This window comes from Peromyscus leucopus, chromosome 20 (genome assembly GCF_004664715.2).
Source record: "Peromyscus leucopus breed LL Stock chromosome 20, UCI_PerLeu_2.1, whole genome shotgun sequence".
Lineage (NCBI taxonomy): Eukaryota > Metazoa > Chordata > Mammalia > Rodentia > Cricetidae > Peromyscus > Peromyscus leucopus.
In genome coordinates, this window is record NC_051080.1 from 1992375 (window position 1) to 2016873 (window position 24499).

Genomic DNA, 24499 nt, shown 5'->3' on the forward strand with positions numbered 1-24499 from the left:
AGGATACAAGATTAACTAAAAAAAAAAATCAGTACCTCTCCTATATACAAATGATAAACAGACTGAGAAAAAAATCAGAGAAACATCACCCTTTACAATAGACACAAATAATATGAAATACCTTTGGGTAACTCTAACTAAACAAGTGAAAGACCTGTATGATAAGAACTTTAAGTCTATGAAGAAAGAAACTGAAGAAGATATCAGAAAATGGAAAATCTCCCATACTCATGGAGAGGTAGGATTAACAGTAAAAATAGCAATCTTACCAAAAGCAATCTATAGATTCAATACAATCCCCATCAAAATCCCAACACAATTCTTCACAGAAAGAACAATACTCAACTTCATACGGAAAAACAAAAAAAATCCAGGATAGTTAAAACAATCCTGTGCAATAAAGCCACCTCTGGAGGCATCATTATCCCTGACCTCAAGCTCTACTACAGATCTATAGTAATAAAAACAGCTTGGTATTGCCATGTTGGTTGGCATAAAAACCAACATGTGGAATGGAATTGGAATTCCAACCAATGGAATGGAATTGAAGACCCTGACATTAACCCACACACCTATGAACACTTGATTTTTGACAAAGAAGCTAAAACTGTACAATGGAAAAAAGAAAGCATCTTCAACAAATGGTGCTGGCATAACTGGATTTCAACATGTAGAAGATTGCAAATAGATCCATATCTATCACCATGCACAAAACTCAAGTCCAAGTGGATCAAAGACCTCAATATAAAACCAGTTATACTGAACCTGATAGAAGAGAAAGTAGGAAGTAGTCTTGAATGCATTGGCACAAGAGACTGTTTCCTAAATATAACACCAGTAGCATAGACACTGAGAGCAACAGTTAATAAATAGGACCTCCTGAAACTGAGAAGCTTCTGTAAAGCAAAGGACATGGTCAATAAGACAAAATGACAGCCTACAGAATGGGAAAAGATCTTTATCAACCCCACATCTGACAGAGGGCTGATCTCCAAAATATATAAAGAATTCAAGAAACTAGACATCAAAATAGTGAACAATCCAATAAAAAAAAAAGGACTACAGAGCTAAATAGAGAATTCTCAACGGAAGACTCTCAAATGGCCAAAAGTCATTTAAGGAATTGCTCAATATGCTTAGTCATCAGGGAAATGCAAATCAAAATGACTCTGAGATACCATCTTACACCTGTCAGAATGGCTAAGATAAAAAACACTGACAACAGCTTATGTTGGGAAGAATGTGGAGCAAGGGGAACACTCCTCCACTGTTGGTGGGAGTACAAACTTGTATAGCCACTTTGGAAATCAGTATGGCAGTTTCTCAGAAAATTGGGAATCATTCTTCCTTAAGACCCAGCTATACCACTCTTGGGTATATACCCAAGGAATGCTCAATCACACCACAAGGACACATGCCCAACTATGTTCATAGCAGCATTATTCACAATAGCCAGAACCTGGAAACAACCTAGATGCCCCTCAACTGAAAAATGGGTTAAGAAAATGTGGTACAGCTGGGCGGTGGTGGCGCACGCCTTTAATCCCAGCACTTGGGAGGCAGAGGCAGGCGGATCTCTGTGAGTTTGAGGCCAGCCTGGTCTACAGAGAGAGAGATCCAGGAAAAGTGCAAAGCTCCACAGAGAAACCCTGTCTCGAAAAAACCAAAAAAAAAAAAAAAAAAAAAAAAAAAGAAAGAAAGAAAGAAAGAAAGAAAGAAAGAAAGAAAGAAAGAAAGAAAGAAAGAAAGAAAATGTGGTACATATACACAATGGAGTACTGCTCAGCAGCAAAAAGCAATGTCCTCATGGAATTTGCAGGCAAATGGATGGAACTAGAAAATATCATCCTGAGTGAAGTAACCCAGACTCAGAAGGACAAACAAGGTATGTACTCACTCATAAGTGGATACTAGTTGTAAAGCAAAGGATAACCAGACTACAACCTACAGCTCTAGAGAAGCTAGGTAACAAGGAGGACTCTTAGAGGGCCACATGGATCGCCATGGGAAGGGGAAATAGATGAGATCTCCATGAGTAAACTGAGGATTACTGGTGGGCAGTGGAGGGTAGGGGATGGGGGATGAGAACATAATTGGAATGGTTGAGCTGGAACAGGCATGGAGTGGGAGAGCAATGAAAGAGTTACACATGATAGAGGGAGACATCATGGGGATAGGGAGAAACCAGGTGCCAGGGAAGTTCCCAGGAATCCACAAGGATGGCCCCAGCTTAGACTACTAGCAATAGTGGTGAGGGTGCTTGAACTGGCTTACCCCAGTAATCAGATCAGTGAATACCCTGTCATCATAGAGTCTTTCCCCAGTAACTGATGGAAGCAGACACAGAGATCTACAGCCAAACACCAGGCCAAGCTCCAGGAGTCCAGTCAAAGAGAAAGAAGAGGGATTCTATGAGCAAGGGGCATCAAGATCATGATGGGGAAATCTACAGAGACAACTAAACCAAAGTAGTGGGAACTCAAGAAATTTAGACTAACACCTGTGGAGCCTCCATGGGACTGGACTAGGCCCTCTGCATAGTGAGACAGTATATAGCTTCTTCTTCTTCTTCTTCTTCTTCTTCTTCTTCTTCTTCTTCTTCTTCTTCTTCTTCTTCTTCTTCTTCTTCTTCTTCCTCCTCCTCCTCCTCCTCCTCCTCCTCCTCCTCCTCCTCCTCTTCTTCTTTTTGGGCTGAGGATGGAATCCAGGGCCTTGCACTTGCTAGGCAAGCGCTCTACCACTGAGCTAAATCCCCAACCCCTGTTTGATCTTCTTAAGGGCCCCCCTGGCAGTAGGATCAGAATCCATCCCTGGTGCATGAGCAGGCTTTTAGGAGTCCACTACCTATGGTGGGACACCTCACACAGCCTTGAGGCAGGGGAGGGGCTTGAACCTGCCTCTACTGAATGTACCAGGCTCTACTGACTCCCCATGGGAGGCCTTACCTTCTTGTAGGATGGGATGGGGGTTGGGTTGTGGGGATGGCTGGAGGGGCAGGAGGAGGGAAGAGGGGGATCTGTAATTGGTATGTAAAATGAATAAAAATTTTTTCTTAATTGAAAAAAAAGAGTATTTTTTTTCCTCTGCATTAAAATACCCAATAGGGGAATGATTAGAGGGTAAAATAACCCAAATGCAATCAAGGTCTAGATCCAAATGATCCACATGTGCATCCTGTGATTTCTTTTCTACCAAAGCCAATTCTCTCTCAGTTTCAGCTGATAATTTTCTTGGACTATTCAAGTCCTTGTCACTTTTTAAGTTTTGAAATAAATTACTCAGTTCTTGATTTGTTACTCCAATAGTGAGCCACAGATGGACAATGTCTCTCAACAATTTTTTAAAGTCATTAAGAGTTTGCAATTGATCTCTTCTGATTTGTACCTTTTGGGGTTGAATTTTTTTGTAACCTATTTTATATCCTAAGTAATTAATAGAACCTCCTCTTTGTATTTTTTCAAAAGCAATTGTAATCTCCAGTCAGGCAAAGTATTCTTTACTTCTTCAAACATTTTCTCTAAAGTATCTACACTTGAATCAGCTGGTAAAATATCATCCATATAATGGCATTATAGATTGAGGATATTATACATGAATTATTTCCAAGGACTGTCTAAAAAATTATTGACAGAAGGTGGGGCTATTTAACATTCCCTGTGGGAGAACCTTTCATTTCTATCTCTTAATGGGCTGAGAATTATTATAAGTAGGCACTATGAAGGCAATTTTTTCCTCTATCCTTTTCTTGTAAAGGTATAGTGAAGAAACAGTCTTTTAAATCAATAACTATAATAGGTAAGAGAGAAGGCAGGAGAATTCCAGACTGTAAAGAGCTCATTGGCTGAATAATTTTATTAATAGCTCTTAGGTCTGTTACCATTCTCCATTTTCCAGATTTCTTTTTAATAACAAATACAGGAGAATTCCAAGGACTGGTTGATTATTCAAAATGTTGAGCATATAACTACCCTGTACCAGCTGTTCCAAGGCCTGTAGTTTTTCTGTTGTTAAAGGCCATTGTTCCATCCAAACAGGTTTGTCAGTCAGCCATTTTAAAGTTAGGGCTATTGGTACCTTTGAAATATCAACAGCTGTGGTGTCCCACTTATGTACAGTTTGAAGGTCTGTGACTGTCTTTGATAGTATCTTTGATATTTCCCTCAGAAGCATTCCTTATTTTATAGTTTGTTTCTGAGATTGGGGGGATGTTAATCTAAGTATTCCATTGCTGTAGTAAATCAGGTCCCACAAATTCATTGCTATATTAGTCACATATGGCTTTATTTTTCCTCTTTATCCTTCTGGTCTCATACATTCAACCGATCTTGCACTTTGTTTTACTTGAGACAAACTGCCAATTTCTAAAAGCTGAACATTTATTTCCTAAAGAGGCCAATCTGGATGCCATGATTTTGGTGCAATTATTGTTACATCTGCACCCATGTCAACCAAACCCTCAATTTCTGTGCCACTTATTCTATTTTTAACTTTGGTCTTTGATCATTTATAGAAGTTTGCCAAAATATTTGCTTATGGTTTCTCCTGAAAATGTTTTTTTATCTTCTAAAGCTGTTCTGGCATCCAGATAAGTATGGATTTTAACCACAGGTATTAAATCATTTAATGTTGGAAGGAAATGATTAAACTATGTTTGATACTGGGTCCTGCAAGAGGCCCTGCAGGGCATTTCCAGATGGCAAAAGGCTACCCTGACTATCCCTTATTGATCTGCGTTCTTCAGAAGGCTGGGGCCTTCTGTTTGAATTATTTCTAGAATAAACATTGTTTCTAGGAGTACCTTGCCTACACTCCCTTTTCAGATGACCTTGTATACTGCAAGTAAAACACTTAACATTTTGACTTTTCTTTATATTTTTAGAAAGCAGTGCTCCTATCCAAGTATCATCATTAGAAGTATAGGAGCCATTATCAACTGTATTTCTAATCCATTCTTCTATGGGTGCTGATCTTGCCCTTAAAGACCTAATCACCCCTTTACATCCTGCATTAGCATTTTCAAAAGCCAAAGTTTCAATTAATATTTGTCTAGTGTCTGGATCAGATATCATTCTATTTACAGTTGATGTTAATCTGTGTAAAAAAGTCAGTGAAAGCTTCTGGGCCTTGTATAATTTTAGTAAATGATTCAGTCTTCTTTCCTGATTCTTCAACCCTGTCCCAAGCATTCAAAGCTGCTATACAATATAAAATCAGGTTGTTATCATCCAACATCTTTGCAAATCAGCATATTGACCCTCACCAAGAATTTGGTTTTGGGAAATCTCATGACCTTTAGCCCTACCTCATTGTTTCCAGGGCCCTGGCTTCTTTTCTCTACTATGTTCTCAATTGTAATTGAGGACCTGCTTCTAATACTGCTGAAAATAAATCCTTCCAGTCTTGTGGAATAATTCTATTCCTAGTTGCCTATGAATTTAACATCTGTCTTACAAAGGGTGAATGCATAACACGTGGAACTACTGCTTCCTTAAATCTCTTTAAGTCTAACATATCTACATGATTCCAGTTAGCTTGTACATAGCCTTGGTGATACAAATCATCTGGTGGTTGTTGTTGAACAGTAACTGGATATATTAAAGTTGGTGTTCTAATAACTTTAGGCTGTTCCTCTCCAGTTTCACAATGCAATGGTATGGTGAATTCTGCTCTAAATTCCTGTCTGTGTCTGAGCATTTTTCTTTTTGTCATTTGTATATCTTTCCAAGGACTGCATCCTATTAATCCTCTTGCCATATTTAGCATAAAAAAAAACCCACCAAGGCTATTACTGATAAGATAATTACCATACTGATAGTAGTTATTATGGGTATTATATCAGTATCCGTTAAACCATTTATCTTCTATACCTGCTTCTAATTTCAAGCCTTCTAAGGTAGCAGTTTATAGAGCCCTAGCACGGTGCATTGTTATGTTTCTGATTCTTAATGTAGAAAAAACTTTCTTTTTAATTCTCTCCTATTCTCCTAAAGGACTCCCCAAATCTCTCACCAATTCTGTTGACTTCTCTGGGCAAGTGGCCACTGACTGCTAGCGTGGAGAGGTCTAGATGGCAGATGCAGCAGAGCCGGCTGGTGTGACCCCTCCTTCCATGTGGTTCTGCCACCCATTGGGTGCCAATTGTTGCTATCTGTTTTTTATTATCTACAGTGGCTGCCCTTTAAGCAAGGCTTCAGCTGCAAGGTCCATGGCCTGAGGGGATTTTGTTCCCTCAGGCACCGACTCTTTCAAAGCTACTAAGGGAACTTATCTAAGTCTAAAGAACTCACAATTCAACAGTTTAGGTGGAATTCTGCTTGCTCAGAGAGGCTGAATAGCAAGTAGCTAACCTTCTCCCTTTGCTGGTGTCTTCCCAAAAACCCCACATCCTTCTCTCAGTCCCCACTTAAAAAACTCTTGCTACACGTGGTTCTCTTTACCACTTCCTGTCAGCTACTCGCTGACTCAGCCTCCTGCTCACAGGTTAATTTTTTTAATCAAACACATCTTTGAGTTGTTAACAAAAGCAGTAGGAAAAAAAATGCAACACACTTTGAATTAATATTCCCCAACACATCTCATTTGTGTGTGTGGCCCACACGGTACCTGGACTTTGTCCTCCAGCCAGCAGCTGTCTTCACTCCCTTGTCCGTGGTCTTCAGGCTGGCCTGGAAGATCTTTTGGCTAGGTTTTGGCAAGACTCTAACCCTAGTCTAAATATCCTTCACTGGGAGAGAGTGTCTAAAGGCCCTAACCAGAAGCTGGAGACTGGAACCCAGGAGTGCAGCTTGGTTCCTTTCCCTTTCCTCTTTCTGCATCTGTTTCTCCAGCTGTTCTGTGCAGTGTTACAGCATCTGGTGCCCCTGTCATCTTCCCCTCTCATGGCAGGGGAGATCTTGTGTCTCTGTTATCCTGGGACCTTTAGGATTTTCACCCCCCTGAACCCAGGAAAGGATCTCATTGGGACTTGAGATGATGTCCCTAGCCCTAGATGGTCCCTGGACCTGTCTGAACTTGAACCTAGAAATGTCGTTCTTCTCTTTCAGGAAGTTCCGAGGGATGCCAGGCTCATGGGAGTTGGGGCTGGGGCTAGGAGGTTCTGGGAGGACTGATTTCTTCCCCAGTCTGGGTGCTGTGTGGGTTTCTTTAACGTTTCTTCCCTGCTCCCTTTCCTGTCCTGGGGCCTGGAGTGGGACAGCTTGGCTATGCTGCCAGCTCTGTGGCCCGGGCTGAGGGATGTCTTGAAATTCTGCTGCTGTACCAGGGAAAAGGTGGCCGCGGATTCTTCATCACTTATCTGGGAAGAAGCCATGCCTACCGTGTGCAGGAGACATGGGAGGGGGCTCCGGTCCAAAGGCTGCCATCCTAGTGCTGTGGCCCTGCCTCAGTGGGGTAGTCTCCCCATGCTTTAGTCTCCTCATGCATAAGAAGACGCTAAGAACAACCTGGTGAGGTAGCTGGGTCTGTAACCTCAGCATTTAGGAGGCTGAGGAGAGAAGATTGTCATGAGTTCCAGACAGCCTGAGCTACAGAGTGAGATTCCACCTCAGAACAAATAGACAGATGAAACAACAGCAACAACAACAATAACAACATCACCACCTCTCACTGCACAGCACAGCCTCAGACAGAGCAACCCAATGGAGTGGCTTCTCAGGATACTTTCATCCCCTTCACCATGTGAGGACAGTTTTCTTTACCACTGTGCTTTGGTGGGGCTCTTGGGGAGGGACCCACAGTCTAAACAAGCTGGGGGGTGTTTGTCTGGGGGTTGGGGAGTGGGTTCTTTTTTTGTTTTTGTTTTTTTGGTTTTGGTTTTTTTGAGACAGGGTTTCCTCTGTGTAGCCTTGGTACCTGTCCTGGATTTTGCTCTGTAGACCAGGCTGGCCTCAAGCTCACAGAGATCTGCTTGGCTCTGCCTCTTGAGTGCTGGGATTATAGGTGTGTACCACCAGCACCTGGCTTAAATGCCCATGCAAAGCACAGATATCACTGAAGTGGACCGCAGAAGCTGGCTTGAGAATGTCCTTGACTGCTGGGGCCTCCATTGTGCTTCCCATGGGGGACTTCTTCCGGTTCTTTAATTAAATAATTAAATGTGAGCTTACAGGTCTCACTCTCCAAGCTGGCCTGAAACTATGTAAATCAGGCTGTTCTCCAACTCATCACCATCCTGTCTTAGCCTCCCAATACCATGATTACAGACGTGAACCATCACACCAACCAAATAGGGAACTTTTTTCTACATTATTATTATTATTGTTATTGTTATTGTTATTGTTATTATTATTATTATTGTGTGTGTGTGTGTGTGTGTGTGTGTGTGTGTGTGTGCTCTGCAGAAAGACTTCCAAAGAAGGTTAGAGTTTGATGTCTAAAAGCAGCAGCAGAGTTATAGGGCTGGGAGCAGGGGCTGAAGAGGCGAAGCAACCTCACGCGACCCTTCCTGGGTTCCTGGGCCGGTGGTGATCTGGCTGGCTGGGAAGGCGAGACTGTCTGTGAGCAACACCTTTGTCACCCAGGAGTGGGCCTGGGCCGCATGGGCGTCTGCCACTACCTTACTAACGCCTGGTGCAAAGCCTGGTACCGAGAGTGTGCCCAGCAAATACGTAAATGAATTGCATGCCTGAGTGTAGTCTTTGGGGTGGGGTATGCTCATGTTGACAGCCAGACTCCCACCGCTCCAGCCACTCGGTGACTCACAGCACTGACTGACATCATCTTCCTGCCTAGGGGACCACAACAGCAGCCTGGAGGCTAAGCTCCACTCACAGCTATCTCCTCTCCCACGCTGCCAGGCAGAGATAAGGGAGCCTGAGAAAGTGCTCTCAGCCCGGGGAAAGGAGAAGGGTGGTTGGTGGGAGTAGACGACTCCGTCTAAGGCTGTTGTTCTCCAGAGGACTTCTATGGTGGGCTGCGCTTCGAGGCAGAGAGGTTGAGGGTTGGGCTTTCTCAGATGCCTGGTGTCCTAACTCCGAGTGGGGAAGGCAATCTTTTTGGTGGCGTTAAGGGGCTAGTTCTGTGGCTCCTCCCCCCAGGTAGGAGCTGAATTCAGTGCTTCAAGTAAGTGAGGGCTGCTTGAACTTCCTGTGAAAGATCCCTCAGCCTCCTTTGGAGCCTCAGTGAGGTCCTGCGCTTCTCTGTTTTGGGTCCAAGCTGGCTGAGCATCCCAGCTCTAGCCTGGCAGAGTAAACATTGCCCCTATCCTTGCCTTAAGCCAGTCTCTGTCTTTTCTGGACTCTCCTCTCCCTGAACGATGAAGAGGTGAGGTGAGGAGGGCTGGTCTCGAGGCCCTCTTCCACGGTCTGGGATCCTGCATCTGAAGTCTCTCCAGCGCTGTTCCGGCTGTGCTTGGGTCTAGAAACCTGAATGAGAAGAGAGCAGGAGATGATGTAAAGTGACATTGCCCTTAGGAACTGAGCATGCGGACTCCTGGTGGGTAGGGAAGGAGAAGGATGATGGGGTACAGCATGAGCCATTTGGGGCCTCTTGGATATATGTACACCTTCAGAGACTCCAAAATGGCTGGGCTGTGCTGGAAGGTTCCACCAAGGAGGAGCTTAGGGGTGGTCAGAGCTCCCTGCCCACTTCTAGCCCTGGGAAAGACAACCGAGGTCCTAAGTCATAATACCCCGTCCGAGGAGACCAGGCCTTTCTTTTCCTTCCTTCCTTCTTTCCTTCTTTCCTTCCTTCCTTCTTTCCTTCTTTCCTTCCTTCCTTCCTTCCTTCCTTCCTTCCTTCCTTCCTTCCTTCCTTCCTTCCCTCCCTCCTCCCTCCCTCCCTCCCTCCCTCCCTCCCTCCTTCCTTCCTTCGTTCTTTTTTTCTTTTTTGTCTTTTATTTTTTATGTTTTGGTTTTGAGACAGGGTCTCATGGAACCCAGGCTGGCCTTGAACTACTGATACTCCTACCTTGGCCTCTGTATTGCTGGGATTATAGGTGTGTACCACCATGCCTAGTTTGAGCCAGAGCCTTCCAACCCACATTGTGTGCCCAGCCAGACCAACGTCTGGGCAGGGACCCTCCTTTTGTCCTTGGATCCTCTTTGCCCCACACAGGGTTTCCACCCAGCAGACACCTGCCAGGATAGACAGAAGAGCAGCTGCCCCACCCCTCTATGTCACCTGTGCCCCCCACGCTGGACCTGCCAAGAGACAGGAGGCCGTGGGCTGGGAGGGTGGGACTGGAGCAGGCCTGGGCACTCTCTCCACAACCCATTGCCCAATGCGTCTTCCCTTGCCACCTGCACAGCCCTGGGCCCCGGGGCCTTGGCTTACCACAGGGCCCTGGGACAAACCCCACAAAACAGAGCCCCATTGACGGCAGGCCATCAGGGCTGGGTAGGAGGAGACCAAGTCAGCCACTGGGTGGTGAGGGTAGCCGTGGGAGCCCTATCATCCTGTTCCAAGTGAGGAGAGCCTGCGGGGGCTAGGGGTGGGGGTGGGGGGTGTGTGCTTCTCGCCCCAAGTAGTCTCTGCTTAGGTGCAGCGCTCCAGTCTGGGTGATGGCTGGGAGGGGCCCTCCCATATCCTCAGGGAGAGGGGCTCCCCCCAGGCCCACAAGGCCCCTCCCTCTCACCTGTGGTAATCACAGCAGGAATGTGGAACCCAGGGCCAGCCCCGCTGGGAAAAGATAAAAAGGCCCTTGGCGGCTCAGCAGCTCACTGTGCTGGCTCCCTCCGACTCCCAGCTGCTCCCTCGGCTCCCAGCTGCTTCCCCACTTGCCGTCAGTCATGAGGTCCTCTGTGTCCCGGCAGACTTACTCCACGAAGGGAGGCTTCAGCTCTAACTCAGCCAGCGGAGGGGGCGGGAGTCGGATGCGAACCAGCTACAGCTCGGTGACCATGTCCAGGAGCAGCGGCAGCGGCAGTGGCGGTGTGGTCCGCTCTTGCCCCGGCTCTGGGGGCTTTGGCAGCCGGAGCCTCTATAATTTGGGAGGCAAGAACATCTCTGTCAGTGTGGCTGGTGGAGCGTCCTCTGGCCGGGCACTAGGAGGCTTTGGCAGTGGGGCCTATGTGGGCCTAGGGGCTGGCAGGCAGACATTTGGGCCAGTCTGTCCTCCTGGGGGAATTCAGGAAGTCACTGTCAACCAGAGTCTGCTGACACCTCTCAATGTGGAGATAGACCCTGAGATCCAGCGGGTGCGCACCCAGGAGCGCGAGCAGATCAAGACCCTCAACAACAAGTTTGCGTCCTTCATCGACAAGGTGGGCGGGGCACAATTGGGGGAGGGGGCTGGAAACTGGACCTCTAATGGAGGGTGGTCTGGGCAAAGGGAGATTCAGCCATACGCACTAGGCAGGCAGGGTGGGATGACTGTGGTTTCTGCCTACCTTGAGTTGGGGTTGAAACCTGATGGCTGAGGTTGTGAGAGTGCCCCAGGTGACGAGGCGCCCAGCCCATCTGACTGCGTTGGGTCCTTTCACACCGTTAGGCAGCAGTCTTACCTCATCATCAAAACATGTGTGGTCCTCAGTGTTCCTGTTAGGGAGGTGGCTTTAATGACTTGTGTCATTTTATAGCTGTGGGCAACCATGCATGGCTGAGGAATCCTACAATTATCCCAGGTCTGTCCTCTCCAGCTGGAGAAGCCTTGGGGTCAGTTACAATCAGAACATGGGGTACAAAGGAAACCCTCATTACTTCTTCTTTTCTGGTTCCCTGTCCCAGCCAAGAAGTTCAGGCTGGGGTGGACAGTGAGGAGGGTGGCCACCCATACGGTTTGACTATGACGCTCTGGGAGTGTCCTGGGTCCTTGTCTCACCTACAGGGTGAGTGGGATGAATCTGGTGCCACTGTCCAGCATTTCTTGCTGCATTCTGTTAGCACTGTGTACCTTGGCTCTGAGCCTAGGCAGTGGGGTCGTGACGAAGGTCTGAGGGATAGCGGTCACGACGAAGGTCTGAGGGATAGCTCACTGGGTCCGTGATTTGAACTTTGAACACAGAAGGGCCCCATCCCCCTTCTCATGTGGCACCCACAGGGTTCCACAAGGAGTCAGGGTGGGTGAGGCTTTGTCCATATCAAGGGTATGAAAACAGAGGCTTAGCGTGGTCCTGTGACTTGCCCAGGATCACACAGGTACTTGACAGCAGAGATGAAACCGTGAAGTAGGTTGCAGAGCCGCATGGTCTTGGGCACCAAAGTGCACCTACTACAGAGCTCCTGGTCACGTGACTGGGCCGGGGTTGCTGTGGAGGTGGGACCTGGATAACAGAGGATGAGGCAAGTGCCGCCTCCCACTTCTCACCTTCTCCCCCGGTGACTTTTGGTTCTTTTGTGAGCTGCTGTGTGGGTGCTAGGAATTGAATTTGGGTCCTCTAGAAGATCAGCCAGTGCTCTTAACTGCTGAGCCATCTTGCCAGTCCCACCCATCTCTCTGATATTTTTGACAGTTGACTTTGATGCAGGATAAACACTGACCTCATCCAGTTTTACTCACGACAAGGGAGAAAGTGAGACAGAGAACCAAGTCCTTAGCCCAGGTGACCAGCACGCTAACATGAGCTCAGAAGTGTGTTTGCTAACTCTGGGTCCTTTCCATGTGTGGACCTGTCGTCTGAGCAGGAGTGTTCCTTCCCAGTGAGATGTAGGTGATGCTGCACCGCCTCAGTCATGCCAGCTCCCCAGATGACGTCCACCCATCCTTTTTTCCCTGGCCAGGTGCGTTTCCTGGAGCAGCAGAATAAGGTGCTGGAGACCAAGTGGGCCCTGCTGCAGGAGCAGAGCCAGAACACAGGGGTCGCCCAGAGCCTGGAGCCTTTCTTTGAGACTTACCTGAGCAACCTGAGGAGGCAGCTGGATGCCAAGCAGAGCGAGCGTGGGAGGCTGGATATGGAGCTGAGGAGCGTGCAAGACAATCTGGAGGACTTCAAGAACAAGTGAGAGCACACACTTGCTGCCCTACCGGTCATAATGTGACACTGTGGAAAAGAAACACCCCCTCCCCAACCCAGGGAGAGCGACCCCTGCTGGGGGCCTGGGGCATTGGCATGTTTGTTTGTGATTTTTTCATTTACTTTGTTATTATTATTATTACTACTACTACTATCACTGCTACTACTACTATTATTATTTGTCTTTTTGAGACAAAGTCTCACTCTTAGCCAACGCTAGCTTTGACCTCTTGGTGATCCTCCTGCCTCAGTCTCAGGGAATACATGTGTGAGTCACCCACTGCACTTAATTTCATAATTTTTTTCCTTTTTTTTTTTTTTCTGGAGCTGAGGACCGAACCCAGAGCCATGCGCTTGCTAGGCAAGCGCTCTACCACTGAGCTAAATCCCCAAGCCCCATAATTTTAATTTATAAAGTGGGGAGAATAGTGTCCTGAACCCCATGCTCTTGTCATTGACATTCGGCTCAGCCAACCTCATTTTGTCCCTCTCTTCTCCTGCTTCCTTCCTTTTTGTCTCCAAGCAAGTCTAGTCATCTTGTAACTTTATTCATAAATACGTTTACTAGGCACACGTGAGAGGTTGGTTAAATCACCTCTCCCGAGTAAAGCCAGAACTGACACAGGAAACCAGGGGCCTGAGGCAGCCAAGCCCAAGCCTCATTTTTCTTACTACAGTTATAACAGTGACAAGTTTACAGGTCAGCAGAAGAGACTGCTTCCCAGCCCAGCATGCTCAAGGTTATATAAAGCACAATAATGCTATTTTTCCTTCAGAAAAACGTCTGAGGTATGGGAACATCACATGCCCTAACTATTCTCTAGAAACTGAGGAAGGCCACTGGCACTCCCATGCTCTTTCTTATGTTTGGTGGCATTCCAAAGTCCCTTCTTGAGAAATACCAACATCGAATGTTCTTATGGCTGTGTCCCAAGTTCCTTATATCCTCACACAGTCTTAATTCAAACCCCAACAGGTATGTTTCCATAGTTCATTTGCCTAACTTGACCTAACAAAACTTAAACACAATGCCACAATCATATCTAAAATGTTCAGAATACTAGTTCCTCAGCTGCATGGAATACCTAGTTTGGAATTTTCAGCTGCTCCATCAATACCATAAACTTAGAAAAATGAGCATTTGAATTGAGATCCAAAGGACCTTCCTACAACATGGTTGGCAGTACATATATTTATAACATTTAAGTGTAATTTTAAAATAATTTCTCCCAGGCACAGGCAGGTGGATCTCTGAATTCGAGGCCAGCTAGTATACAGAGCAAGTTCCAGGACAGCCAGGGCTACACAGAGAAACCCTGTCTCAAAAACAAAAAACAAACAAACAAAACAACAACAACAAAAAACTTTTCCCATAACTTGACACTGGCAATTTCTAAACCATAGTCTCAGCAGAAGCAGTTGGGCAGGAATTGTTTCAAATGGCAGCATTGTTGTTGAAAGTGGAGACAGAGGTTAATCACTGTTGACACAGCTGTTCTGTCTGGTAGTGCCTCCGAGGGCTCAGATCCAAAGAGATGGCAGTCCCACAGTGCCATAACATTGTGCAAATTCGGTGTCCCTTTCTTCAAAAGGGGAAGAAAGTGTTTAAACAAAGACATCACCCCAGCTTCTTCACTGGTTGATAGCATTAAACTGTTCCCCAAAGATGTTTCTGGGTGGAGGGAGAAACCTATCAAGTCTTCCTGGGAGTCACGTGAGCCCACTGCCTAAAAGACAGAACTGGACTGAGCTGACCTGAGCCTTCTCTGTGTTACAGGTACGAGGATGAAATCAACAAGCGCACTGCCTTGGAGAATGAATTTGTGTTGCTCAAGAAGGTGTGTGTGGTGGCCAAGCTGGGGGAGGAGGTCCTTTGGCTGCCGGGGGCCTGGGTGGATCTGCAGAGAACTGGACTCTGGTCTGAGCATCCTGCTCTCTCCCTCTCTTCAGGATGTAGATGCTGCATATATGGGCAGAATGGATCTGCATGGCAAAGTGGACACCTTGAACCAGGAGATTGAATTCCTGCAGCATCTCTTTGAGGCGGTGAGGAGACAAATGGACAGACATGATTTGCATACATTTATGTATCACTGGAGAGTCTCTCATGGAGGTGTGAACTCGCCAGTGTAACTAAATTGGTAAAAGTTTGGAGCCTACAGGACTGGGCAAGGCATGGTGGCACAAGCCTTTAATCCTAGCATTTGGAGGCAGAGGCAGGTGGTGTGAATTTGGGGCCAGCCTGGTCTATGAAGATGTTGTAGGACAGCCAGGGTGACACAGAGAGACACGGTCTCAAAAAAAAGTTGGGAACCCACCCCTTTAATGAGTATCAATTACTTCTCATATAGTAGATGCGTTCAACAGGACCAGGCCCTGGGCCAACCTTGTGCATAATTCTCTTAACAGCTCCATAATGTAGGTGTTACCGTTGTGTCCATTCGAGAGCCAGTGGTGCTGTGGTACAGAGTAACTGTAGAGGCAGTACCCTTTGCCTGATCAGTTTGTAATGGGGCAGGGGTTGGAGCAGCAGGGGTAGGAAAAACAGGGATTGTGCTCCAGGTTTGTGAGGTAGGGTGGTGGGTAGTTCAGTGAGTCCAGGACCGATCCCAGGAGACAGGGATCCTCAGAGACTGGGTCCAGAGGGTTGAGCTTAGTGGGAATTTATTAGAGAAGCAGATATTCCTAGCAGCAGCAGGGACCTCACAGCCAACCTTCCATCCAGGGCAAAACCACTTTCTGTGCCACCCAGACGGGGGGCATGCAGCTTCTACTTGAATCCTCCAGGAGGCAGGGTGCTCACTGCCTGTGAGGTCAGCTGTTGCCCCCACTGAGAGCTCTGTTAAAAGGTGACTAAGGCTGGGCGGTGGTGGCGCACACCTTTAATCCTGGCACTCGGGAGGCAGAGGCAGGTGGATCTCTTCGAGGCCAGCCTGGTCTACATAAGTGAGTTCCAGGACAGCCAGGGTTGTTACACAGAGAAACTCTGTCTCAAAAAAACCAAAACCAAAACCAAACAAAAACAACAAAAGGTTGACTTGAATCTTATGACGATGAAGAAACAAAAACGTGAGGGATGTGAGGAGCCAGGCAACAGAGTTCTTAGTACTTAGCAAGCAGATGGGCAGGGAAGGCAAACAGACATCTATTCTTGCACCCCAACATTCCTCTAGTGTGTTTTAGATATAACCTTGTCATTCTGGCTGTTTAGACAGTTTCTGGAGATTTTTCACATGGATGCTTTCAAGAGTGATATACATGCACTTTTCTCCAATAATCGGGTAGTTGAAAAAAAAAGGTATGCGCACGCATGTGTGTGTGTGTGTATGTATGTGTGTGTGTGTGTGTCTGTGTGTGTGTGTGTGTGTGTGTGTGTGTGTGTGTGAGTGTGAAGGCAAGTGCTGTGCCACTGAGCTCCATCTCCAGCCATTAGTTTTTCAAACAAGCCCTTGCTATATAATCCATCCTGGTCTGACACTCACAGCTGTTCTCCTGCCTCAGCTTGCCCACCAAGTACTGAGATTATAGGCATGGTCCACCACACCTTGTGCTAGCTGAATTTTTATATAAAACACAAGAGTTAATGTCTCTCTTCCTCCCTTATACTGCTGCTGGGCTGTGTACCATCAAGCAATACCATGTAGGCACTTGGGAACTGGATCGTCCTATCCCATGTGTTAGTGGTGCCTTTTTTAAAAAATAACTGGATAAATGTTCTGTTTAGAATTTTTAAATTAAAATATTTTTATGATTATTATTTTTTGAGGGACTCCTGTACCCCAGGCTAGTCTCAAGCTTGCTGTGTAGCTGTGAGTGACTGAACTCTTGGTCTTCCTGTGTTGACTAAAATTACAGGTGTACACCACCACTCCCGGCTTGAACCCAGGGCTTTGTGCATGCTAGATAAGCACTCCGTGAACTAAGTTACTCACCCAGACCCTCCTGTTTTGGTCTTTGACAACAATCCCACAAAAGTCGTTGATGGAGGCAAGAAGGCAATCAAGGTCAAGAACAGAGCCCTAAGCTCTCCATTGGTGACTTTACAAAATTCTGTCATTTTATTAATCAAGATTGTGTAGCTAAAGCGCCTCAGCTACTTCAACATCCACCTAACCGAGGTGGTGCGGTACCTTATGACTGTAATCTCAGTACTTGGGAAGCCAAGGCAAGAGACCAAGTTCAAGGCCAGCTTGGGCTGTACATAATGAAGACCTGTCCCCAATCTATTTAATATACTGTCCCCTGGGCACATTACCCTGTCTTTTTTTTTCTTTTTTTTCCTTTTTTTTTGTTTTTTGAGACAGGGTTTCTCTGTGTAACAATCCTGACTGTCCTGCAACTTGCCTTCTAGACCAGGCTGGCCTCGAACTCACAGAGATCCACCTGCCTCTGCCTCCCAAGTGCTGGGTTTAAAGGCGTGGTCCACCACCACCTGGTTTGTCTTATTTTTTAAATTAAATTATATTCATAATTATTTGCAATGAAAGGGGGGGCAGAAGTTGACTTTGGGTATCTTCTTCTAGTACTCTCCAGTATAATTTTTTTGAGACAAGGTCTTGCATTGAGCCTTGGGGATCCACCCGTCTCCCTTCACTCTACTGGTGTTACAAGGCACACACCAAGCTTTTTACACAGCTGCTTGGATCCTAACTCATGTTTGTACAACAAACATTTACTGCCAGAGCGATCTCCCCTCCCCCCCCATCTTATTTTTGGGATTTCTGGAAAGGTGTGGTCAGATAGTGTTCACGGTAAGTTTTTTTTGCTACCCAGCAATACAATACAAATACAAAATGAAACCCGTTTGGTTTCACATTTCCTCAGGCAACTCTTGGTGGCTCCGTGCCTCCTTCCATGTTTTAGAATTCCTTAATTTGCATCCTGATCTCTTCCCTCTGAGGAGCAGGGCATTTGCACTTGGGCTCTGGACTCTTAGTCCTTGTTTCTCTGGGATGGCTCAGTGTTCATCTCCTTGGCCTTCCCTGGGGCCTCCTAGGATCTGTTCCCCTGGGCTGGACTCTGAGGTTGCCTACACCAAGGCCTCTCTTACGTGTTCCAAATCTACCTTGGTTTCTGTTTCCAGTCTGAAGACTGTTCTCTGTGCTGGAGCTGAGGCAGGTGACGTGGTAGTTGAGATAGCGTCCAGGTCTTCTGCAGACATCAGCCCTGTGTCCCTTTCCTCTTGTATTTCCCGATCTGCTGGGCTCTTCTGCTTTCTTCCATCTGGTTAGCTAGGTGGAGCTCACCATAAAGGATTCTGAGTGTTTCCCATGTCTCTTTGCTGGGATTCCCTGGTGGTCTCTCAGGAGTGAGGACTCTCCTATCCACCCTCAAGCTCAATTGTCTGTTCTCACTGTTTCAGATTTGGCATTGCTCTATCCAAAGCACAAGGCTGGCTGGTTCACCCAGCATCCCTCTCTTCTGCTTTGCCTTGCTCACTTAACAAGCATTTATGGGGTTCCTCCCACATAACAAGTAAGGCAAAGTTCCTGCCCTTGGGGCCGGGTTCTGAAATGAGGAAAGCCCTGTTGGGACAGACTCAGGGTGCCACGGCACAGGGAGGCTGTGGTGGGGGCTCTGGAGCGCAGGAAGGGAAGCCCTCTGAGGAGACAATACCTGCAAGAGATCTTAAGGAAGAGCCGGACTCCAGAAGCAGACACAGGAAGGGCCCAGCTGAGCAGGGACTTGGCATCAAAGGGTGCAGTGTCTGGGGTGGCAGGAAGTTGGCAAGTTGGACATCGAGTAGGCAGGAGAATGAAATGAAGCTGTAGAAAGAGAAGGCATCTGGGGGATCACTTCCTGTCAAGGGGCTTCTTCATCCATCAGGGCTTCCTTTCACGGAAGGAGGAGGACCAGACCAATGGTTCTCTTGCCAGTCATGGTGGCCAATCTGGCACTCAGGATTCAATTCCACGCTCTGGTTTTGGCCATGCCAAATCTAAAGGAAACCTGGAGGGTGAGCCGGTTCTCACTGAATGTCTCACTGACATGAAAACAGCGTTTGAGTCCCCTCTCCAGCCTGGGGGACATGGAAGGATCCAGCTCCCCCTCTGACTCCACTTCTGTCTCTCTGGCTTGTTTGCCTGGATACCTCCGCCATCCTCCACCTTTGTGTCTCTGATGTCTGTGGAGACACATGCTTTCCCTGCCAAGGGGATCTTCCTGTTTATTTTCACTGGTTCTGCTTCACGGAACACCTGGACTTTTCTCTCCATGTTATGTTATGACACCAGTCACCATGGAGGCTGCCATTGGGTGGGGGGTTTCTGTCCTGTTGCTTTACAAATTCCAGGTTGATTCTACTCAGGTCACATGCTGCTCTGTGGTGGCCTGAGGGGGGTTGGGGGGCTGGAGCTGGGAGGTGATGCTGGCTGTGTCCCAGAGGACAACAGGCACACAGGGCCATGATGAGTCATCCGGGACAAGGAGGCCTTGGGGCCTCTCAACCTTCAGAGGAATCTGAGCAGATGAGTGGATTTCCTGAGCACCCTGGCCATGTCTGATCTGAACCCTCACAGCCACCATAGCCATAATGACACACATAGAAAGTCAGGTTCTTTGAGACTGCTGGTACACAGCAGGCCAGGAGTAGCTTGTCCCCCAACTTTTGCCATTTTCCTTTCCGCAGGTGCAGTGACCCATTTCTCCCCACCCTTGTGCTTAGAGCACAGCCAACATCCCACGCCAGTTAGACATGGTTTTGGCCTCCATCTCTTAGCTTTTTTTTTTTTTTTTTTTTTTTTTTGGTCTGAGTCATCTCAGGTTCTGAGGTCAGGCTGTCAAGGGGTTGCCAAGGGCTTCTCTTACTGCTTTTTGATTTGGGGCAAGTGACTCCATCTCTCTATGGAACAAAAAAAAGAAGTTTGTCCTGAATTCTAACTCATCTTGCTTCCTGCGTGGCCAGGCTGGTGACCGCACTGCAGTGGCTGCTCAGAAAGGGAAGAGTCTCTCTCTCTCTCTCTCTCTCTCTCTCTCTCTCTCTCTCTCTCTCTCTCTCTCTCTCTCCCTCCCTCCCTCCCTCCCTCCCTCCCTCCCTCCCTCTCTCTCTCTCTCTCTCTCTCTCTCTCTCTCTCTCTCTCTCTCTCTGCCACAGTCCCCTGGGCTGTGTGTGTGAGATGCTAGAGACTCAGTGAGAATATGGAAGGCACTTTAAATCTTCTTTCAAGACAGAGACTCATACTGTAGCCCCGACTCCTTGGAAACTTACTATGTAGCCCAGGCCGCTTGGAAACTATGTAGCCCAGGCTGGTTTCAAATTACAGCCGTCCTTTGGCCATGGACTCCTGAGTGCTGTGAGCACAGGCAGGAGCCACCATGCTCAGCAGCCGTTGTCTTTTGGAGGGAAGATACTCTGCTCTCAGGGAGTCTATGAAGAGGTCCAAAAGTGCAAGCAGCTTTCCGGCTGGAGTTGAGGGCAGTCTGGTAGCAGCTCAGGGAGCCAAGAGGCAACTGAGGCAGAGCTCTCTGGGAGCCAATGAAGTTGTGACCTGGTGAACAGATCACAGACTCTCAACTTCTGTTATCCTCACATCACCTTCCCAGTCACCACGGCATCTTTTAAAAAGTTGGTGGCCCTAGAGAAGCAAGGACATTTTGAGAACATCATAGTCTAGTGCAGAGATTGTTCCTAGCTATCCGGGCACTGTTTGGTTCCAATGTCACCCCTTCCTCCTGCACCTGGTACTCTGGTGTGAGTCTCTCTCCTCCCTTACCATCAGGGTCACTATAGATGGTGGAGCAGGTGGCTCTGAGCATGCTGCCTGCCCTGGGGGCACAGAAGTAGCTTTCAGGCTAGCTGGGAGGTTTCTGTGAGGATCACAGAAACCAGTGAATGTGCTAGCACTGAGCCAAAATGGCACAAGGCAGGAAGGGACACTCCCCTCATCTACCCCCCCCATCTCTCAGTGGGAGGCCTTTGGATCAACAGTGAAGATGAATGCCTATGCCATCCAGGAGATGGAGGTTCTTTTTTCAGTGGTAGATTCTTTCTAGAGTGGATTCTGAGGAAGCCTTGGATGTCCCTCTGAGGCCATGCAAGGGTCCTGTTCTCCATCCCTTGCTTCTGTCTAAGGCTTGGAGCAGGGCTCTGGTGGCAGCTACTTCTGTTTCTTTAGGAACTGAGCCAAGTGCAGACTCATGTGTCCGACACTAATGTGGTGCTGTCCATGGACAACAACCGTAGCCTGGACCTGGACAGCATCATCGCTGAGGTCAAGGCACAGTATGAGCTGATTGCCCAGAAGAGCCGGGCCGAGGCTGAGTCCTGGTACCAGACCAAGGTGAGCAGACGACTAGCTTGGGTATGCAGGGTGTGGCTGGACCTCCTCCCCTGAAGGTCTTGGAGCCCTGGGACCTGGCCTACTCAGCTCTCACGGGACTTCCAGGAGAGGGTGGGCTCTGAGGCCAACAGTTAGCCAGCAGGTTTTCGATAGCCGTTGACACTTTTTTGGCCTCCAGTATGAAGAGCTGCAGGTGACAGCTGGGAAGCATGGAGACAGCCTTCGAGACACCAAAAATGAGATTGCAGAACTCACCCGCACCATCCAGAGACTGCAGAGTGAGGTGGATGCAACCAAGAAGCAGGTAAGCCTCAGGGGCAGCCTGGAAAACTCCAAGTCTGACTCATCAAGATCAACCTGCTCCTTTTGGGAAGGGGCTCCCAGGACAAGTGACTGGGGTCCAGACAGGGGAAGGGACTTGCCGAAGGTCACAGAGTGCATAAGTGCTAGAGCAAGTGGGATGACTTCCTTCAAAGCGTTAAGTCTATCCCATCTCCAGGATGTCAGGGGGGCGGGCAGAAGGGTCTGTGGTGCTGACTCTATGTAGGTATGGCCAAGCAGTGTGGCTTCTTCTATAGTCAGGTTGTATTATTCATTTCACTTCTTCCAAAGCCTTGCGGGGATCTGAAGGAGGGACTGCGATTAGACTTCTGGGTTTCCTCAGTTCTCTTATTCATTCCCGTTCAGTTACAATGTCTCCTTCTGCTTTCCCCAAGTTGGTTGGGCAGGGTGTGGGGCTTCTGGCTTGAGAGCAAAGGGATGAATGGGACGACCCTGGGAGGTGTTCCCAATGCCACTTTCCTGTGGGCAGTGCCAGCAGCTGCAGACCGCCATCGCAGAGGCAGAGCAGCGTGGGGAGATGGCACTCAAGGACGCCAAGAAGAAGCTTGGAGATCTAGACACAGCCCTGCACCAGGCCAAGGAGGACCTGGCCAGGCTGCTGCGTGACTACCAGTCTCTCATGAACGTCAAGCTGGCCTTGGATGTGGAGATCGCCACCTACCGCAAGCTGCTGGAGAGCGAGGAGAGCAGGTGGGGGCCCCTCTGCCCCTCTGCACCCCGTGGGGAGACCTGGAGTCTGTGTGTGGGGCAGAGGGTGGTGGTAGTGCTCTAGGGCTCTCCTCCAACTCCCAGCTCCCCGGGTTCTGCTGTTCACTTCCTGGATGAATTGACTATCCATTTCCTTCCGGGTGTCCCCGCTCAGCATCAAGGTTTATTTGGCCAGATCAGGCTCAACTCCTTCCGTTGGGAAAGACAGGAGGTTCTGTCCTTGGGGATGTGGGGTGCTGTCAGTGTCCCTACAGGAAGCGGGAGTGAAGGGAGGCTTCAAAGCCTCCTGCAGAACTGTCTTTAGGCTTTGCTGGGAGGCCTTGAGTCCTGGATTGCCGCAAACCCCTACTACTCAGATCTCCGGGTCTCGTCCTCAGGCCCTGGCACCGAGTTGGTTGCGTGTAGAGGCAAGGGGTGGGAGGAAAGGTTTAAACAAGGATTTCCAGACCGCTGACCACTCCGGGCTCTTGTTTCCCCTAGGATGTCCGGAGAGTGTCCCAGCGCAGTCAGTATCTGTAAGTACTGCCACCTTCCCGGCCCCTCCCCACCCCTCCCCGCCCTTTCCGTCCCCCCCCCATCCCCCCCCCCCCCGTCCAGGTCCTAAGGGGCCCTTCTTGGAGAGTCAGGGTTAAGGGGTCCGGCAGTGTGATCTTCCAGCGGTTTGCCGCATTACCCTGCTCTAGTCCTTTGGGGGGATTTCTGGGATCCCCCGGCCCCTCCTGGCTCCGACAGCTCTGCTAAGCCAGAGCCTTTGCTTTGCAGCGGTGACTGGCAACTCTACCTCGGTGTGTGCAGGCGGAACGACTAGCTTCGGGAGCGGCCTCTCCCTGGGCGGGGCTGGCGCGGCCAGCAAGGGTGGCTTCAGTGCCAACGTGAGCTACGGCACTGCCAAGGGCGGGCAGGTGTCTGGGGGAACCTCCATCCTGCGGAAGACCACCACGGTCAAGACCTCTAGCCGGAGATACTAGCAGCAAGGGTTTGTGGGCGGGGCTGGGCTGCGGTCCTTGAGCTGGCCACGCCTTCACAGGACCGGCGGAGGCTGAGTATTCTTAGTGCACAATTTTCATACGATTTGCATTTGGGAAAGGGCTCAAATTTACTCAGATTTTCTCCTTGGTGATGCAGTGGGATGGGAGGGAGGTTAGGGTCCCCAGCTGGATGACTGGGGTGACCTGACCATTTTGATAGAGGAAGTAGGATGTCCGTTTCTACTCTTTCACCTCAGCAGATCTGCTCTGAGTTCAGGGCAAGCTGGAGGAGGAGAGAGGAGGCAGCAGTGGTTCCCAGAGCCCTCCAGCCTCCTCAGTTTCTCACCAGACGTCACCTTTGCCACCTCATGTCCTAGCCCCTGTCTGTGCCTGTGATGTGTCTCAATAAACAGCAACTACTACAGCAAGCTGCCTGTGGCTCCAGTCTGAACCCCCGGGGAACTGGCATGTGCCATTGGGCAGCACTCAGGGCACACGTGCAGACTCCTACACTCCCACCTTCAGAACCAGGCGGGCTTTGGTCAGATCTCACCTTTGCCACTGTTAGCTGTGTGAACTTGGGCACAGTCCTGAGCCTAGTTTCTTCCTTTGTAGCAAGCACAGCTGTGAGGGGACATGGGAAGCATGTGGCTTAGGGAGCCCTCCCCACCAAGCGCCTTCCCCCCCAAGCGCCCTCCCCTTCCCTGGGTTCTCTGCACACACCTCAGGTGATTTCTCCCCCAGCTCCCCTCATCTGGTCAGCAATACAAACACACATTTAATTGGACTGTGTGCTTTATAGATACATTACTTTGCTCCAGGATTCATCGGGGACCCAGGGCTCTCCATTTTCCAGCTCAGGTGATGGAGGCTCTTAGGAGTTAGCTTGCGAGCCCCCTGTGGTGACAGATGCGGTGGCTAGGGCTTTCCAGGTCCCTCTCCTACTGAAGTTCCTTCACCCTCTCTGCTTCCTGTCTCCTAGGTCACCTCCTTTCCGGCTCACCTACCTGCCCCTCCTCCCCAGCCTGGACTCCACTCCTCACTGACATGTAAAAGGTGGAGGCCCAGCTGTTTCTTCCCTGTTCCACCCTGCCCACAGCCTGTGCTCGATTTGAGCCTCCTCTCCTGCCTGAGCACTGCTGAGCACTGGAGTCTATGCTCTTAGTTGTGCTCCCCAGAGGACTCAGGAAAGCTGGTGCCAAGGCTGGGGGATACAAGCCGAGATTTCGAACCAAATCCTATTTCCCAGCCAGGGGACACAGCTCCTTGACTTGGCAAACAACACTCCCCACACCCCCAACACCAATGAGCT

The 24499-nt window shown here is 48.7% G+C and overlaps 1 protein-coding gene across 1 annotated transcript; it reads left to right on the forward strand.

The window, feature by feature from the left end:
- The first annotated feature begins 10601 nt into the window (after window positions 1–10601).
- Window positions 10602–23615, forward strand: Krt79 (keratin 79). The gene is made up of 9 exons (XM_028874362.2): window positions 10602–11201; window positions 12658–12875; window positions 14668–14728; window positions 14841–14936; window positions 21005–21169; window positions 21348–21473; window positions 21981–22201; window positions 22700–22734; window positions 22982–23615. The coding sequence occupies exons 1-9, from the start codon at window positions 10728–10730 to the stop codon at window positions 23185–23187; spliced, it is 1602 nt and encodes a 533-aa protein (XP_028730195.1). The 5' UTR covers window positions 10602–10727; the 3' UTR covers window positions 23188–23615.
- The last annotated feature ends 884 nt before the right edge of the window (window positions 23616–24499 follow it).